General features: G+C 52.1%; 2 protein-coding genes across 4 annotated transcripts in view; one reads left to right on the plus strand and one right to left on the minus strand.

Moving 5' to 3' along the window:
• The window catches only part of ANKS3 (ankyrin repeat and sterile alpha motif domain containing 3), a 45231-nt gene extending 40964 nt beyond the window's left edge, over positions 1–4267 (minus strand). For 2 of the 3 annotated variants that reach the window (XM_044233662.1, XM_044233661.1), the window contains exon 1: positions 1044–1350. In XM_044233662.1, the coding sequence (XP_044089597.1) occupies positions 1044–1213 (170 nt within the window). In that variant the 5' untranslated portion in view covers positions 1214–1350. Of the gene's footprint in view, positions 1–1043; positions 1351–4241 lie in introns of those variants that run through there. The other variant, XM_044233660.1, reaches the window with a different exon arrangement.
• Positions 4268–4651: 384 nt separating this feature from the next.
• DNAAF8 (dynein axonemal assembly factor 8) lies at positions 4652–17002 on the plus strand. Its single transcript, XM_044233678.1, has 9 exons — positions 4652–4863; positions 7156–7327; positions 7708–7836; positions 9925–10419; positions 12183–12432; positions 13614–13737; positions 14805–14918; positions 15279–15392; positions 16147–17002. Exons 2-9 carry the CDS (start codon positions 7205–7207, stop codon positions 16427–16429), a joined length of 1632 nt encoding a protein of 543 aa, XP_044089613.1. The 5' UTR covers positions 4652–4863; positions 7156–7204; the 3' UTR covers positions 16430–17002.
• Positions 17003–17017: the final 15 nt, after the last annotated feature.

Consider the following 17017-nt stretch of genomic DNA (forward strand, 5'->3'; position numbering starts at 1 on the left):
TCCACGTGGAGAAGAACTTGCCCTTGGCAGAGCATCTCTGAGGCGCTGACATGTCTAGTTGTGCTCAATCCTCCCTGGGAGGCCTCCTCTGCCTTCACGCTCCTGGTCTATGCTTACCGTTGGCGAGCTTTGGTGTCAGGTAGGGCCACAATCCCAATCAGAGCACAAACACTTCCCCTCTCCCCTGTGGAGCCGTTCGGGACTGTGCACTCAAACCGCACACCCAAAGGCTTAAAAGCCCAAGAATGCCAAAGAAGCCATTGTAACTGGGATCTCAGCAACCCTGTGAAGGAAGCGCTCCCTGTGTACCCAGATGCACATCTGTAAGGCCACCTGGTACAGGAGTACAACAGACTGTCCCTTACCACAGGCCTGCACTTGTACTCGATTGGCTGTAAGTGATGGTTATGACCTGGCGCTTACACGAGGCTTTGCTTTGGCTCCCCAGGAACTGAAAAAGGCACACAAGGGTATGGACACAGGTTGTTTCTCCAAGTTGTCAATGCAAAACTGCAACAAGGAGGTAGGTAGGAAAGGGGGTGGAGGGGAGGAGATGAATCCTCCTCCAAAAACCACATTAACATCTGTGTAAGATTGCAGGGGGGCAATCCCCAGAAAGGAAGATAAACCCCCACCTTATCCTCTTCTATGACAAAAGCTTGAAGGGACAGGAAGGCAAAAAATGTAAAAATGAACCTTCTGGGGAAAGAAGACCACAGGGCATCATTTTCTAACTTTCTTTTTGTTTTGCTTGAACATTTCTGCAATTCATAAAAAACATAAAATGACTCTAAAGAAAACCTGAAATGTCTCCTGAGCCTATGCAGTTTAAACCCTCTCTTTCTTCCGAGGAATACAAACTGACTTCATTATTAGTGTCCAGCATAAATCATTACTGACAGGCGCAGGGATTGATCAGTGTGCATGGAACATCTACGACTGTGGGGGCCCCATGAGCTTACTGACAGCTCTGCCTGGGATCTGAAGACACAGAGACACGACTCAAAATCTAAGTAGAAGAAACATTTCCCAAGATCGCTTACCGCTGCACACATTCCTTCACCACTTCGTACTGGCCGATGGAAGCAGCTGTGTGAAGATCCAAGGGGACGGCCAGCTCCTCCCGGCTGACCTGAGCCCCCAGCCCGTGCCACATGGACAAGCTGCGGTTCAGGAGCTCCGGCTCACTGGCTTCATCGCTGAGCTCCGACATCACTACAGAGGGAGATCCAGGGGTCAGGTCTTTCCTTTCTGGTTGTTCCAGCGACTAAAACAGGACGGTCTCACTCCTACCGGCAGAGAGCGGCTATGGCACTACTCTAGCAGATTCAATGCAATCAACTCCTGGGACAGACTTAGAAAAGTTTCATTAGGGCGCCTGGTGGCTCAGTCGGTTGGGCGTCAGCCTTTGGCTCGGGTCATGATCCCAGGGTCCTGGGAGGGAGCCCTGCTCAGTGGGGGGCCTGCTTCTCCCTCTTCCTCTGCCATTCCCCCGGTTTGTACTCTGTCAAATAAGTAAATAAGTTCTTAAAAAAAAGAAAATTTTCATTAAATACTTCACGGGTTTGGGCAGCTCCATCCTGCTAATACTGGTGAGCTTGTCACGAGACAGAAGAATAGCATGTACGGTGAGTCACACGCTGCGGTGAATACTTCCCTTCATCAACCCTCAGGCCCCAGTTCTGCAAAGGGAATTCTCCAGCAACTCAGAAAGCCCAACAACCTCTTGGATGGACAGTCAAGAAATGCTAATTGAGTCACTGGACCAAATCACCCCTTGGGTGGGGTGACAGAGCCCTGGACTTGGGAGTTAGATCAGAATTTAGCTCTGCTACTTAACATCTCCAGTCTCCAGTTCCTTGTTGTCTAATGCGGACATAGCTCAAAGGGCTGCTGTGTAAACACATGGAAAAATGGACAAATAAATGGTAGAACAGCATATGATGAAATGCTAGTAATAAGCAGAAGGAACAGTTGATATGCACAATATAGGAATGGATCTCAAACACAACTGTGCCAACAGAAGCCAGACTCAAAGGCTACCTACTGTATGATTCCACTCATATGACATTTTAGAAAAAACAAAAGTGAAGGGCTGGAGGACAGATCAGTGGTACTAGGGATTAGGAATAGGGGAATCATGAAGGGAGAGCAAGAGGGAATTTGGGGGTAATGTATCTGCTCTGTATCCTGATTGGTGGGTATGTTGACTCTATACATTAATCAAAACTCACAGACCCAGGGGCACCTGGGTGGCTCAGTGGGTGAGGCCACTGCCTTCGGCTCAGGTCATGATCTCAGGGTCCTGGGATCAAGCCCCACATCAGGCTCTCTGCTCAGCAGGGAGCCTGCTTCCTCCTCTCTCTCTGCCTGCCTCTCTGCCTGCTTGTGATCTCTGTCTGTCAAATAAATAAATAATTAAAAAAATTTAAAAACAAAAAACAAAACCTCACAGACCCAAACACCAAATGAATGAATTTACTGTATAAAAATTTTAAACAAGGGCACCTGGGTGGCTCAGTGGTTAAGCATCTGCCTTCAGCTCTAGTCATGATCCCAGGGTTCTGGGATCGAGCCCCACATTGGGCTCCCTGCTTGGCAGGAAGCCTGCTTCTCCCTCTCCTCCTCTCTTGGCTTATGTTCCCTTTCTCGCTGTCTCTTTCTCTGTCAAATAAATAAATATAATCTTAAAAAAATTTTTTTAAAAACAAATATGGCGCCTGGGTGGCTCAGTCAATTCAGCTCAGGTCATGATCCCAGGGTCCTAGGATTGAGCCCCACGTCAGGCTCTCCGCTTGGTGTGGAGTCTGCGTTTCCTTCTACATTCCCCCCTCCCCACCCTACCCCTGCTCGTGATCCCTTTCTCTCACACACTCTCTCTCAAATAAATAAAACCTGCAAGAAAAAAAAATTTTTTTAAACAAATCTTGAAAGTCCCAGCACAGAAACTTGCTGATTGGTGTTCAGCAAACGTTAACTGAGTAGGAATCCAACTATGAATTCCTTGAAAGTAGGAAAGATGGCGGGCGGGGATGGGACGGGGGTCATAGACTGGTAAATTGGTGGGGTGAGGGAACTTTCCCACAGATGCAACAGCACCAGGATGAAAAGTCTGTGATTATGATAGTCCCTTACCCTGGGAATCCTAACCAAATCAATACTTTCTATTAGAACCTTGAGGTTCAAGAGTAACATCTGTCTCCTACTATACAATGGGTGGGAAAGAACAAGGAAACAAGTATAGAAAAGGGAGAAAACAAAGGTTGGGTCCATTCAGATGGCCTAAAGGTGTCCCAGCAATTCACAGGTGCCTCTAGGACCTCAGTCTCTACTGAGGAATGCTTCTAAGCTCCAGGTAACAAGCTGAGATACCCAAACAAGCAACAAGCCACCAATTTGGCCAGACTATGTGCACATGTGAGGGGGGCTGCAGGTATCGGAGTTCAGAGCAAAGCCCTGAGTTCTGGTGCCACCACCACTTCCTCACACGTGCAGAGCTTGAGCTCAACCAGTTTTCTCACTTTGCAGGTGAGAAACCTCAACCTGAACAGTCGTGGCCAAAAGATACTGGATAAGAACACAAAAAAGCTGAGTGGCTGCCAGAGCCTTTCAATACAACCCTCAAGCCTCCAACAGGTGTGTCTCTTCTACTCCGAATGCCTTCTCTGGAGTGGAGCCCACGTGGTTTCTTTCTCCCATCACTGGAGGGAGGCTCACACAGCTGACACCCTGCAGGGTGGCAATCACACCCAGACCAGCTCAAGGGGCCTGGAGAGGGAGAACTCGGACGCCAAGGGCACACAAAGCTATGGCTACTGCCTTTATCACCCCACCACATGCCACAAACTCTTCAAGGATGGGGTATTTGTTATGAATAAAACGAGTATGCTCATCCAAATATGCGTGTTCTTGCTCAGAGACCAAAAACCCTAACTAAAAAATAATGACGCTGGTGGTAGGCCTCCAGGCCTACCGGGAAGAAGTCTCGTCCCGGCGCGTGTGCCCTTCGCGGGGACCGGGGTACCCACCCTGGTCTCAGGCCCTGGGAAGGGTCGTTCGGGGGCACCCCGAGCCCCGACTGCACTGACGTCCCTTGACGCCTCCTCCCGGTAACTCTAGACGGCACGTGGCTCTGTAGTCCCCGCCGCGCGGCTGCTTACGGGGTAACGCAGTCAGAAACTCGCGCGGCGGGTTTGCAGGTGCCGGCACCACACGGGGGGCCCAGCCGCCAAGCAGCCTACCTGCGCTGGGCCCCGGGCAGCAGCAGCAGCCGCCGCCGCCGCCGCCGTTGCCGCCGCACGCCCTCCGGCCGGTCCGCTCACCACCAGGCACGCCCGGGTACCCTCCGCGCTGATAGCCGCCACACCGCCCGGACCCCACCGCGCCGCTCCCGCCCCGGAAGTAGTTGCGGGAGGCGCGGAGCACGCCGGGACGCTCGCGGGACTCCGGGGCAGCTCCCGGGGCCGCCGTGCAATTCGTCCCTCCCGCACCCGAACCTTCCGGTCAGCTCGCCCGGCTCGCTGGGTGACGTCCATGGCAGCCAATGAACAGGGGGAGTTCTCCCTGCCCCGCCCCTTCCCTGGCCGGGAGAACCAATCCAGCTTCAAGAGAGGCAGGACGCGCCAAGTCCCGAAAGAGGAACAGGGGGGATAGTGCGGTAGCAGCCCAGTCATCTAAGATTCCGGAGAAGGGGTTAGGGGGATTCCGAAGGCCGTGACAGTCTCAATAGTTGCGCCGCGGCCCGAGGGGGTGGGCGCGACCAGAGGAACGCAGTGCAGACTGTTTATCGCCCTGTCGGGACCAGGTAGAGAGGGGAGGCGGAGGCCTGAGGTGAGTGGCCTCGGGCCTGCCGCAGCTGCGAAGGTACAGGTCGGGATTTGTTCAGGACGGCGGGAATCGGGGAGTAGGGGTGGGTGGGAAGGTCGGCGATGTGTTTTCCTCTTTCCCAGCTTTAGATATTTAAAGGCCTGACCCGGGAGGCCGTTGGCGTCTGGTTGTCATAACAACGGGGCGCCTCCGGGCAGGACGGGCCGGGGGCGGGGCTAACGGGCTGCAGCCACGAAACGGACGTGGATGTAGCGCCAGGATTCGGAGGAGACTGGAGCGGCTCTTTGGCTTACCTTTAAGCATTAACCCCAGTCCGCTGAATGAGCCTAAGTCCTCACCTGGGCGTTCAGGACCCTGAGCGATCTGGTCCGTTTTCACCGCATATTCCAGCAACAGATTCCTTCTTCCCCCAACTTGTTGGGCAATCTCCGCTCCTCTGAGCCACTGTTTATGCTGTTCCTGCATCCGGTAGAGCCTTTCCCTCCCCTGTTGCCTTGCCTACCTAGAAGAACCTAGTCTCTGGTAGCCGCCTTCACCTCGGTGATTCTGCTGTCCTACAATCGGCCCTAGAGAGCCCCGTTTCCAAAAAACGCATCCGCTGATGTGTATATGAGTTGCGTCTCCACCCTGCTGTTCACAGTTCAGGGTGCACCAACTCCTGCCCCTGCTTCCCTAACCACAGAAGCAGCACATCTCCTGCTGCTATCCTAATGGGATATTAGCTAGACAGGGCTAGGGCCCGTGTGCTCTCTTCCCGTCATCTATGCACTGTGGCCTCTGGTGCCACAAGGGGCGTCCAGACACTGGCTCTGAAGTACCATCATCCCACATTCCTAGAGCCACCGTGACCCCTGAGGGACCAGGCTTTCTCCTGTTAGGCTCTGAGATACAAAAGGGGGAGGATTCTGGTTAAATGCTTGGGTAGAGGAGGTTAATCTGAGTAGTGAACCCAAAAATATCTTCTGAGGACTCCAAAATGCCTAGTCCTGTGTAAGGGGGCAGTAAAGTGTAGTGCAGCTTGAAATCCCCTCTAACTAGTGCAGCTTGAAATCCCCTCTAACTCTGATACGAATTCTATTTTTGCCATTTACTGACAATATAACTTCTCTGAGTCTGTAAAAGGCAAATAATAATAGTATCTATGTTATGTGGGATACAGTTTACAGTCTATTTGTCATACACACAGATACTCTCTATCATATACATATACCTACCTATGTATAGGTTATTATGGTTATTATGTATCTTTACATAGGTTATTATGTATCTTTATATATATATATATCTATATACAGTTGACCCTTGAACAACACAGGGGTTAGGAGTGCCCACCCCCCACACAGTCAAAAATCCACATAGACCTTTTTTTAAGATTTTGTTTTTAAGGGGCTCAGTCGGTTAAGCATCTGCCTTTGGCTCCGGTCATGATCCCAGGGTCCTGGGATCAAGTTCTGCATTGGGCTTCCTGGTCAGCTGGGAGCCTGCTTCTCCCTCTCCCTCAGCCCCTCCCTCCCCTGTTCTTGACAGATCTTTCTGACAAATGAATAAAATCTTTCTTTCTGACAAATGAATAAAATCTTTAAAAAAAGATTGGGCAGAGAGAGAAGCACCCCCCCCCCCCGCCAAGCAGAGAGCCTGATGTGGGGCTTGATCCCAGGACACTGGGATCATGACCTGAGAGCCAAAGGCAGAAACTTAACCGACTGAGCCACCCAGGGTCCCCCACAAAAAAAAAAAAAAAAAAAAAAAGATTTTATTTTTGAGTAATTTCTACCCAATGTGGATCTGGAACTTACAACCCCGAGATCAAGTGTTGCATGTTCTACCAACTGAGCAAGCCAGGCACCCCTCCACATACAACTTGTGACTCCCCCAAAACTTAGCTACTAATAGCCTACTGTTGATTGAAAGCCTAACTGATAATACAGTTGATTGACAGATATTTTGTAAATGCTTTATATGTTGTATTCCCATATAAAGTAAGCTAGGGAAAAGAAAAAGTTGAGAAAATGCACTTACAGTACTACACTGTGTTTATAGGAAAATAATCTGCATACAAATGGACCAGCGCAGATCAAAGCCGTGTTCCTCAGGGGTCAGCTGCTTCTGGGCCCCACGTGCACCACACACAGAGTGCGGGCACAGGGACTGATAGGAGCAGGAACCTGTGGAACCAGAAGGGAAACCAAGTGGGAGGTCTGGGAGTCTGTATTCATCCCCCACGGTGTCGTTTGCTGCTTTGAAAAGGCAGCCCTCTCTCCCTACCCCGCCCTGAGCTCCTGACCCTTGGCCCCAGGACCCTCGCACTTTACCCTGTGTCCCTTGCAGGGCTGCTTGGATGATGGCATGCTGAGAAGCCCCCAGAGCCTGGGCCCCCATGGCATCCCCAGACAAAGATGAGGAGTCCTCATCTCTCTGGGCCTTCCAGACAGAGCCCTGGGATGCCATCCTCAAGGCCGTCAGGGAGCAGCTCCCATCACTGGACTCAGATTCGTCCTTGGTAAGCAAATGCCTTCTTCCTGTTCTTTCTCGGCCCCCACTGCCCTTCCTTCCCAGGGCAAACGTGCTGCTGCCCCACGGATAGCTTTGGAGCTTTTCAGCTTCTGTGTTTGTCATAATCTTGGTGGTTTTTATTCTCTAAATACATTTACTGATACTCAGAATCCTCCCAGGCCATTTCAGTGACCCCAAACCATGACTGGAGAATTCCCCCACGAGCTTATCAGGATGCACTGAAATTCATTGAACAAACATTTATGGAGCCTAATTTGCCTTTTCAAGAACAAGAGCAGCAAGGAAAGGGCAGCTTGGGCCTGAAGGCCCCCCCGCCGGGCTCTGCCCACCGCCCTGTAACCAAAAAGTCCTCTCATTTGTCCACAGTCAGACTGCGGGCCAGATGAGCTGTTCATCTTCCAGCGAGATCAAACTGCCCTGATCCCAGACTTGTCAGAGGAGCTGGCTGAAGATCCTGCCAGGCCCTGGCTTGCTACAGCCGATGGGCCTTCTGAGGTCTGTAGGAAGCAGGCTCCAGGGATCCACGACACTGGGCCCCTGCGGGCAGAATGGGGTATGAGTGTGGGTGTCCACTAGACCCTAACAGCAGTGGAGCTCAAAGAGGTTAAAACCCCAGCACTCCCCAAACATGTGTTGACTGAATAATGGTGACAGTGGGGATTCAGAGCTAAGAAGGTGTCCCTAGCTGGAGAGGCCAGATGAATGCAAGAAACAATTAGGAAGGGCGCCTGGGTGGCTCAGTGGGTTAAGCCGCTGCCTTCGGCTCAGGTCATGATCTCAGGGTCCTGGGATCGAGTCCCGCCTCGGGCTCTCTGCTCAGCGGGGAGCCTGCTTCCTCCTCTCTCTCTCTGCCTGCACCTCTGCCTACTTGTGGTCTCTCTCTGTCGGATAAATAAAATCTTAAAAAAAAAAAAAAAAGAAACAATTAGGAAACACCACAGCACACTCTGTAACTAAGTATCGTAGTTAGTCATCACCAACCATCAGAGCAAAATTTCCATTTTCTTGTCTTTCCATTTCCCAGAGGCCGAAAACTCTACCAAAAACTAATGGCTTGGTGCCTAAAATTAATTGCTCCCTTTATAAAGAGAAGTCATCAATATGGTTTCATCACTGGGCAGGTCCCCAACCGGTCAGGCCTGTTCAGCTCCTGTTAAAAGCTCCAAGAGACTGGCTTAGCTCCGTTTTAACTATTATGACTAGTGGTCACTCATTAACCAGGGGAATGGGAGATGCTGCCTAAGGCGAACAGAGCCAGACTTCCGTCAAAGCAGAGAAAGCAGACTTTATTGAGTAACTACTGACAGTATGGGAAAGAGCTGAGCTCCGTCTGGTCTGTGCAGAGGTGACTGGGGTTTTCAAGGGAGAAGCAGGGAGGGGAAGAACAGGGCCCACTAGGGTCAGGGCCATGAACGACCACAGAGAGCCGGTCTGTGTGGGTGTGACCAGGCCAGGAGGTGTGTCTGCCCGCAGGTATGGAAGTCAGCAGTCATGAAGAAGGGAGACAGAGGCCAGGTCCTCCTGAAGGGCCCGTGACAGATGTTTCTGGGTTATAAGAGACACATACTCACAAAAATACCGCTTTTGGTAGATGCTCTAAGAAAGGGAGGTCAGGTGTGGTTGGAACAAACACTAAGTTCTCCCTGCAGAATGGAGCTTTCTCAGGGGGTGGGGGGGTCATCCTAGCCCTGTGCTGCTAGAGGCCGCTCTGGAGTCTGGTCAAGTCTCTCATACGGGCATGGGCAGAGTAGTTCTGCGCTGGCAGTCTGTCTCTCTCAGTGCAAGCCCTGACACAGGGTCGTCCTACAGAAACAGGCAGGGCACGTCTTCTACCTGCCACCGTGACAGACGTCCCCTACTCACTCAGCCGTGCCTGGAAGTATAATCCCAAACAGGAGAAACTCCCAGGGCTGCCAAGCCCTCTGGTTAGCACAGGTGCAGCAATGGCCACAGGACTTTATCTCATGTTGTCTTCATTCCTCTAATTACCTCGGTGATACTCCTGGAGAATTTTTTCCAGTTTGTGACAGGAAAATCTGCACCAGCTCATGGGGGCAGAAGCCATGGGCTTGCTCTGAAGTCAAAGGGCCTGGCTTTCTTCTTGTCCACCCCTTAACGGCTATGTGGCCGAAAGATGGAAACAACTTGTGTCCATCAACAAACCAAATGGACAAACCAAACATGTTGTGTCCATACAATGGAACATTCACGGAACCAAGTCCTGACACAGGCTACCACCTCAGTGGACCTTGGAAATATAAGCTAAGCAAGGACACAAAAGGATCAATGTTGTAGGATTCCACTTAGATGCCGTATCTAGAATAGGCTAATCCACGGAGACAGAAGGTAGACTGGAGGTTACCAGGGGCTGGGGGACGGGGAGGCTCAGTCCCTTTGGGGTGATAAAAAAGCTTTGGAAATAGACAGTGCTGACAGCTGCACATTATGAATATACTTAATGCCATTGAATATTTTAAAATGACTAAAATAGCAAATTCATGTTACACACATATTTTACCACACACATACAAATTCCCTGAAGCTCATCTCTGAGGATACTAAGGACACCTGTTTTCTCCACAGGCAGGTGTGGTGTCTGTGGAACTCACAGGACGCTGGAGTAAGGGGGGCGCAAAGACAAAGGGTTCTGCCTCTGTGCAAGGCGGGGATCCTGACGGGCCTGCAGAGAGCTGTGGTGAGACCAGTTCCCTTTGTCGGGTGCCTGCTGACATCCCCACGTGGGAGGAAGGTGACCATGGGGCTTTGTCCTTCAGCACCCAGGGTTCCCCCTGGGGGCCACACAGAGAAGCCACCTTCTCCCCCTGGGAAGATGACCTGAAAACAGAACCCCCAGGTGCTGCCTCACCAGCTGGTTGGAGCACAGACTCCAAAGACCACAGAGCCCCCCGAAGGGAGAGGAGGAAGATGATTGAGAAGGACATACTCCATAAAGTTACCTGGGATGCCCACGGCCCAGCCTGCAGTGACCGAAATCCAGTAGAAGAGGCAATGGCAGGCCTGAGACCAGAAACGCCCCCAGAGGGGCCCCGGGAAGGACCTCTGGTGCTTTCCCTCAAGGTAGGGAAACCCCTAGCCTGCGCTTCCTTTGAGGGGAGGTCCCTTGAATGGTGTCAACCTGAGGCCTGGCCCACGGCACCTGTCCTAGTCTGGGCTGCTGTGATAAACTCTCATAGACCAGGGGAGCGGGGCTTAAACCCCAGAAATTAATTTCTCACAGTTCCAGAGACTGGGGAGTGCAAGACCACAGCGCTGGTATATCTGATGTCTGTGAGAGCTTGTTTTCAGGTTCACAGATGGCATCTTCTGGCCGGATCCTTGTGGAAAAGGCGAGGAAACTCTCTGGCCCTCTTTTATAAGACCTCCACTTTCAGGACCTACTAGTCACCTCCCAGCAGCCCCACCTGCAAAACACCATCACACTGGGGGTTAGGATTTCAACCTGTGAGTTTTGGAGGGACACAGACATTTAGTCTACAGCAGTAACTATAGGCCCCTAGGTCCATGGTCCCAGGTCCTTCAGCGGGCGGTCATGCCTGTCTCAGTGGGTGTGTGGTCGTGGCAGATGGACCATCCTCAGTAGAGGTAACAAGAACAACAGCAAGGAGACTGAAGGAGAGGAGAGGAGAGGGGAAGAAAGGAAAGGAAAGGAAAGGAGGAAGGGAGGGAAGGAGGGAGAAAGGGAGAGAGGGAGGGAAAGAAAAGAAAGGAAAAAGAGAGAGGGAGGGAGGAAGGAAGGAAGGGAGACTAATCCAAAGCATGTTTATAAAGACAAACAACCACATATAAGATACAGAACAAACTTTGTTAAAACATAATTGCCCAAATGGTCAAGGCTTCATTTTCATACAGATAGTGTGACCACTTGTTTAAGTTGTATTTAGCTCATTAATGAAGGAGCCAGCAGGATGACAAAGCCGGTTCGGAGAGATTATGAGAAAGCAGGATTTTGTAAAATTCTGGGGAGAAAGAAAGGGATGCTGAGATAAAATGGCACATGAAGTACAAAATCGGTCAGCATCCGACAAGCAGCAAAGCTGTCCGTTACCTATAGGGTTACCATCTCTACGGGACAGAAAACCACTGCACCTGTTTCTCTGGTTTACAAAGTCATAACATGGTCGCCTGTGGAAACCAAATTACCCCCGCCTCCAGGAGATGGGCTCGTCAGGGAAGCTCTAGCATGACATTTAAACATTATGTGATTTTTTTCCCCTTATTTGCAAATTTCGATTAATTTTCTTAACAACTTAGAGAAAACTGGCCTTAGCTTGTACATGAAAGTTGTACATGAAGGTCATTTTTACCAATTCCTTTCTCATCAATTGCTGTTGAAATAAGCCATTCTTTCCTTTCTGCTCGCCCTAAAACACCTGTTTTCACACACCTCTAGCGCTGTGAGAGGATCCACAAGAAACACCAAGTCCTACTTCACTTCCTCCCTCCTCTCATCACAGCCAGGTTCCCCCAGCGCTGTCCTCCCAGTCCTCCTGTGACAGCACCAGCCCAGAACAATCTTAAAGAGCAAAACGTTTAAACCTCCCATCATTAAACCCCTATGAACCTAAGGAGCTTAAGATGACACTGGGTTTCTGGGCCAGTCTTTGTACCAAAAACAAAAGTATTGCTCAAAAAAGTCGTAGGAAGGAGATGGCAGGCGGTATGGGTGACAGAGTGTCCAAGTGGACGGGCACCTACACCCTGGGGATTCCTCACCTGCAACAACCCACAATGGCCTCCGTTGGTCACAGCAGCTGTAGAATCGGGCACTCCCGCCACCAGGACCCTGCGCTGCCTCATAATCACTGCTTTAATTATTTCAGGAACTTGAAGAGTGGGACTTGGATCACATCCTTCAGAGTCTGGCAGGGCAAGAAGGCGACAGGGGAGATCACGCACCTAGAGCCACGTGGTGGGCAGCTAACCACCTGGGCCGAGGTCTGACCTTGAATGCTGGGGCCCGAATGTATGCCCACAAGCAGCTCCTTCCAGGCCCTCTCAATGAAATAGGGTCAGCCCTGCAGCCCACCATGTCCTCTCTGCTGCTCAGGCCCCATGGTCCCAAACACACAGGTGCCAGTCCATGGAAACTTCCATCCACTCATTCACTCACTCATTATATATATGACCCCCTACTGGGTGTTGGGAGTGGAGGAGGGTCTGGGGATAGGAGAGGGGGACCTTCACACTGGTCCCTACCCTTGACTCACACCTTTCCTTCCTACCCACCTCCTCGGGCCTTCCTCTCTTTCTGGAAGCAAAGAGATCTGGGGTTTGTCCTCCTTCAGCCAGTGGCTACGCACACCCTGCCTCCACTCACCTCCCCAGTGACAAAACAAGCCAGGGATGTGATGACTGCCACTGCATGTGTGCCCTTGCTCTGGGCAGTTCTGTAAATAAAAGGAGAGCTCCTCCTCCCCTCTCCAGCCATCCTGGGCCACAGATGAGTGGAGGCTGGTCTGAGGCAAGAGCAAGGAGGGGTGGGGGTTCCAGCCTCCGCTTCCAGAGCAAACCTCCTCTGTGGCTGACAGCCCCTAGTGCTGTTTCAACATGGTTTTGTTTGTCAGTGATTTAAAGCCTTAGCGCAGGATGTGGAGAAACCCTGCCCCCTGTCAGGCAGAGGCTGGCCTGTGCTGTAACAGATAGACCCTTTAAGGAGGGCAGTGTGGCAGAAGCCACTCTCATTAAAACCACAGAAGCCTTTGACCCCCTTACTCCACTGCTAGCGTCTATCCTCCACACACACCCCAGTGGGCGAGGATGTGTGTTCGAGAATGTTCGTTACAGCACTGTTTATAATCAGGAAAATCCGGGAATGACCCATATTCAGTATCCAGCAGGAGTCAAGCTCGGACACCACAGAACGCGCTAAAACTCAGTGACGAGAATCTATGTTAACATAGAATGACGTAATCTCTTCCGTGAAAAAAATCTATAGAGGATAATTCTGTTGCGATTTTTTTTTTTAAAAAGTGAACACACAGAACTGCTAATTATGGTTCCCTCTGACGAGTGGGACTGGGGGGTGAGGAAGTGAGGGAAACCGTTCCTTGTCACTCCTACTGCACGGGGCCTGCGCGCAGATCGCTCCCCTGGTCCTGCAGAGCTGGACGCGGGGTCCTCATAGAGGGCTGTGGGTGGCAGAGGGGGTGCACAGTAGACCCACACGAAGGAGTCCAAGGGGTCCTAAGGCTCAGGCTGCTGTAAGTCAAAGCATGGGTGTCCCCTCAGCAGCCTCCCCGCTCTCCCATCAGACCACAGCCGGCCGAACTGCCAGGACAGGCTCATGGAACAGCTCACCCTTCTGTGTGCCGCCCAGTCCCAAGCCCCTTCTGCCGACATACCCCAGGACACCACGCAGCACGAGGCCAGGAGCAGGTGAGACTTCTGCCAGCCACAGCCTGTCCTCTCTCTGGAACTGGCCATGCCCTTGCAGCATGTATCAGGTCTACCCTGGGTACGGCACTGAGGCACAGTTCTCATTTCCTCTCAAGAATCTGATCAGGTAGGTGCTGTCATTATCTCCATTCCTAGATGGGGAAACTGAGGCTCAGAGGTTGAGCTACCAGGGCCATACATGGCAGAGCCGGGACTCAAGGCCCAAAGCCCCTGTTCTCGCACACGCCCTGGGAATCCTCCCTTCAGCATCCACATGGCTCCCCCAGAGTAGGACCCTGCCCCTCTGGCTGCTATTAATTAGGCCAGCCCCGGAGTCTAACGTGACTCAGGCCGATCAGAGTCTTTCTGTGAGAATCTACCTGTCTCTGGGTGGGAATGGGAGGCAGACATGGGCACAGGGTACTGGGATCCCTTAAAACCTACTTCCCACTCTTTTTTAGGGATCTGAGAGCCAATGCATTCTCCTTTTCATCCAAGCTAGTTGGAGTGGCCTCCTGTTCCTGGCAACCCAGTGACCAATAGAAATATCTAGGGGCGGGTGGTGGTTCAGTGGTTTGAGTGACCAACTCTTGGTTTTGGCTCAGGTCATGACTTTGGATTCCGCACTCCGAGGGGTGTGCGTCCCTTCTCCCTCTCCCACTGTCCCCCCGACCCCCGCTTATGCTCTGTCTCTTTCAAATACCTAAGTTTAAAAAAATAAGCATCTAGACCTGTGTTGTCCAATTGGTAGCCTCTGGCCACACGTGGCTACTTGAACCCTTGAAATGTGCCTGGTGCAACTGAGGAAATGAATTTTTAAAATTTATTTTTAAATTTAATTTTAACTAGCTTACAAGCAAATTTAAGTAGCTATTTGTAGCAAGTGGCCACCACGCTGGGAAGCACAGATAGGGAATATTTCCAGTACCACAGATCGTCCCATGGGACACTGTCGGCCCAATCTTGAGGGCTATTCTGAAGAGCAAAAGAGCAGGTGCGCTTACAGGGCCTAGCTCAGGCCACTCTGTCACCACCGAGTGACAAAAAGCCCTGCTCTCTCATCTCAGATCTGCTGCAGGCATCCAGGCTGAGCTGGGCCTGGCCCAGAGCAGGCAGCTAAGGAGCCCAGCAGAGCCTCCCACCATCTTCATCGATCTGCGGCCCTCGGAGCCATCAGAAAGGTACTGGGAGCGGTGACAGCCCAGCTTTGCAGTGCTCACTTTAGCCTCAGGCGGAGCGGGGGCTCGGGCAGGTGGGAGTCCTGCTGGTGTGGGCAGTCCCAGAGCACCGCTCAGCAGAGAAGTGCTTTCAGTGAGGAGCTTAGCCTGGCCAACCCTCCCGCTTGGTCCCATCAGCAGACTCTGCCTGCAAGGAGGCAAGAACCCAGCTGGAGCTCTGAGCAAACAGAATCTGAGCTTTGGTACTTCGCCCTGGGGGATGTCCCTCCACTACTTGGCAGGAAATCCCAGTGGCCTTGCATCAACAGGGAGGCCCGGGTGGCCTGGGGCACATCCCGTGAAGCCAGTTTTCCTCTTCTCCAGCTCCAGCCCCAGCCCCAGCTCCTTTGACAGCCAGGAGGAGGAAGAGGAGACAGTGGCTCTCAGAGACCAGCAGGGCCCCCCTGAGCAGGAGAGTCCTTCCCCCCGGCGGCTACGGTAACCACCAAGGGGCTCCCATCACCCGGGGATGTCCCATCTCTGCTTTCCACACAAGCCCTCAGCCTCACACACTGAACATTTGTGCTTTCAGCTCTGTCTTGTACCCACAGGGACAGTATGTGTGGGTCTGGGGAGAGGGGTCTAGGTGGTGGCCGTGGGAGCTCACCTGGGGCCCGGCCTGGACTGTCCTCCCAACATCACCAAGAATACCTTAGTTCACGCCTGAGAAGGGAGTAGTGCTTTCCTTCTGAAAAACAGCTTCTCAAATCGATGTACACCCTACTCCTGATAGCACTGGAAGTGAAGTTGTTGGGATGGAATGAAGTGATGGTTTTGGGCTAGAAACGAGAAGAGGAAGGGCAGTGTCCCATTTGGAGACGGCCCGCTTCCCACCGGGCAGAGGACTCGCACAGTGGTCCTGGGGCCACTCAGACTTATATGCTGTATCTCTTGTTTTTGAAATTGCAAAGCCTATGGATCCTATCCTCTGGGAATGTCAGAGTCCAAGGCAGCTCTCCCTCTCAAGTACATGTCTAAGTCTAGGCATAGAGGAAAAAAGAAAAAAAAATGTGTCACACAGGGGAACTCCCAGAAGCCTTGAATAAGCTGACATGCCCTGTGACTCAGCACAGGCTGAGAGGCCAAAATCTCTCACTTACCTTCTTGAGAACCAGGGAACACAATTCGGGAAGCACTCTGGCCCCTTCCTGTGGGGAGGTCTGGTGTTGACTGATCGTCTCTTGTGTCACAGGGACTGCACTGGGAAGAGTCAGCTTCTCCAGCAGCTCAGGGCATTTCGGAAGGAGACGGCTCAGCCCAATTGGCCTGCCACTGGGGGTCCCAGTGGCCCGAAGGCTCAGGTCCCTGAAGATCCAGCCAGCTCCGCAACTAGGAGGAAGCAACGTGTACCAGCTTGGGCTGAGCCCCAGAATATCCCGGCCAGACGCCCAGGGGGAGGTCCCAGGGCGCTAGGGGACGCTCTTGGGCCAGGGACAGCCAGGGAGGCCCTGGTGCCTCCCCTGAGCCAACCGTAGCTGCCTCCAGGAACCGAAGGGAGGAGGAGCTGGATGGGATGATTCCACTCTCCATCCACATGCCCTGGCCCCTGGCTCTCCCTTGTTTCCGTGACAAGGTGCTGCTTCTGCAAGGGGACCCTCGGGCTGCGGGGCATTCTATGCACTTAGAGCCAAGACGCCAGAACACAACTGTATAGAGCGCACGACAACAGCGCCTCTGACTGCGCCTGGGAAGCAGACCCCACAGAGACAGCACGGTCTGTGCCGACAGTGAGACTGTCTGATTTTTTCTCTCCTGTGTCTGTACCCCCTTTGGTGTGCATCTTTTATTGACACCAGGCAAGCTCTTTCTAAAACTAAAACTTCAGTAAAACATATTTAGAGAATTTCAGAGTTGAAAGGGTCTTGCAAGAGAATCGGGCCTGATCTTCTGGGTCCCTGGCTGCTTGCTACTCTATGTGCCTAAATGAACACACCACACGCTCTCTCTCAAGCACCAAGTGGATTCTTTGATAAAGTCGTGAAGGCTTTTCCCTTTCACCACGATACAAAGGCACACATCTGTTTTAGGGTCCTTCCAAACTATGGGTGGAGCTGATGTTCCCA

This window comes from Neovison vison, chromosome 14 (assembly GCF_020171115.1).
Source record: "Neovison vison isolate M4711 chromosome 14, ASM_NN_V1, whole genome shotgun sequence".
Lineage (NCBI taxonomy): Eukaryota > Metazoa > Chordata > Mammalia > Carnivora > Mustelidae > Neogale > Neogale vison.

Coding starts and splice junctions, on each gene's coding strand:
- DNAAF8 (XM_044233678.1), top strand. CDS start 7,205: ATGGCATCCCCAGACAAAGATGAGGAGTCCTCATCTCTCTGGGCCTTC. Junction 7,837..9,924: donor CAGCCGATGGGCCTTCTGAG/GTCTGTAGGAAG, acceptor TTTTCTCCACAG/GCAGGTGTGGTGTCTGTGGA. Junction 12,433..13,613: donor CCATGGTCCCAAACACACAG/GTGCCAGTCCAT, acceptor CTCTCCCATCAG/ACCACAGCCGGCCGAACTGC.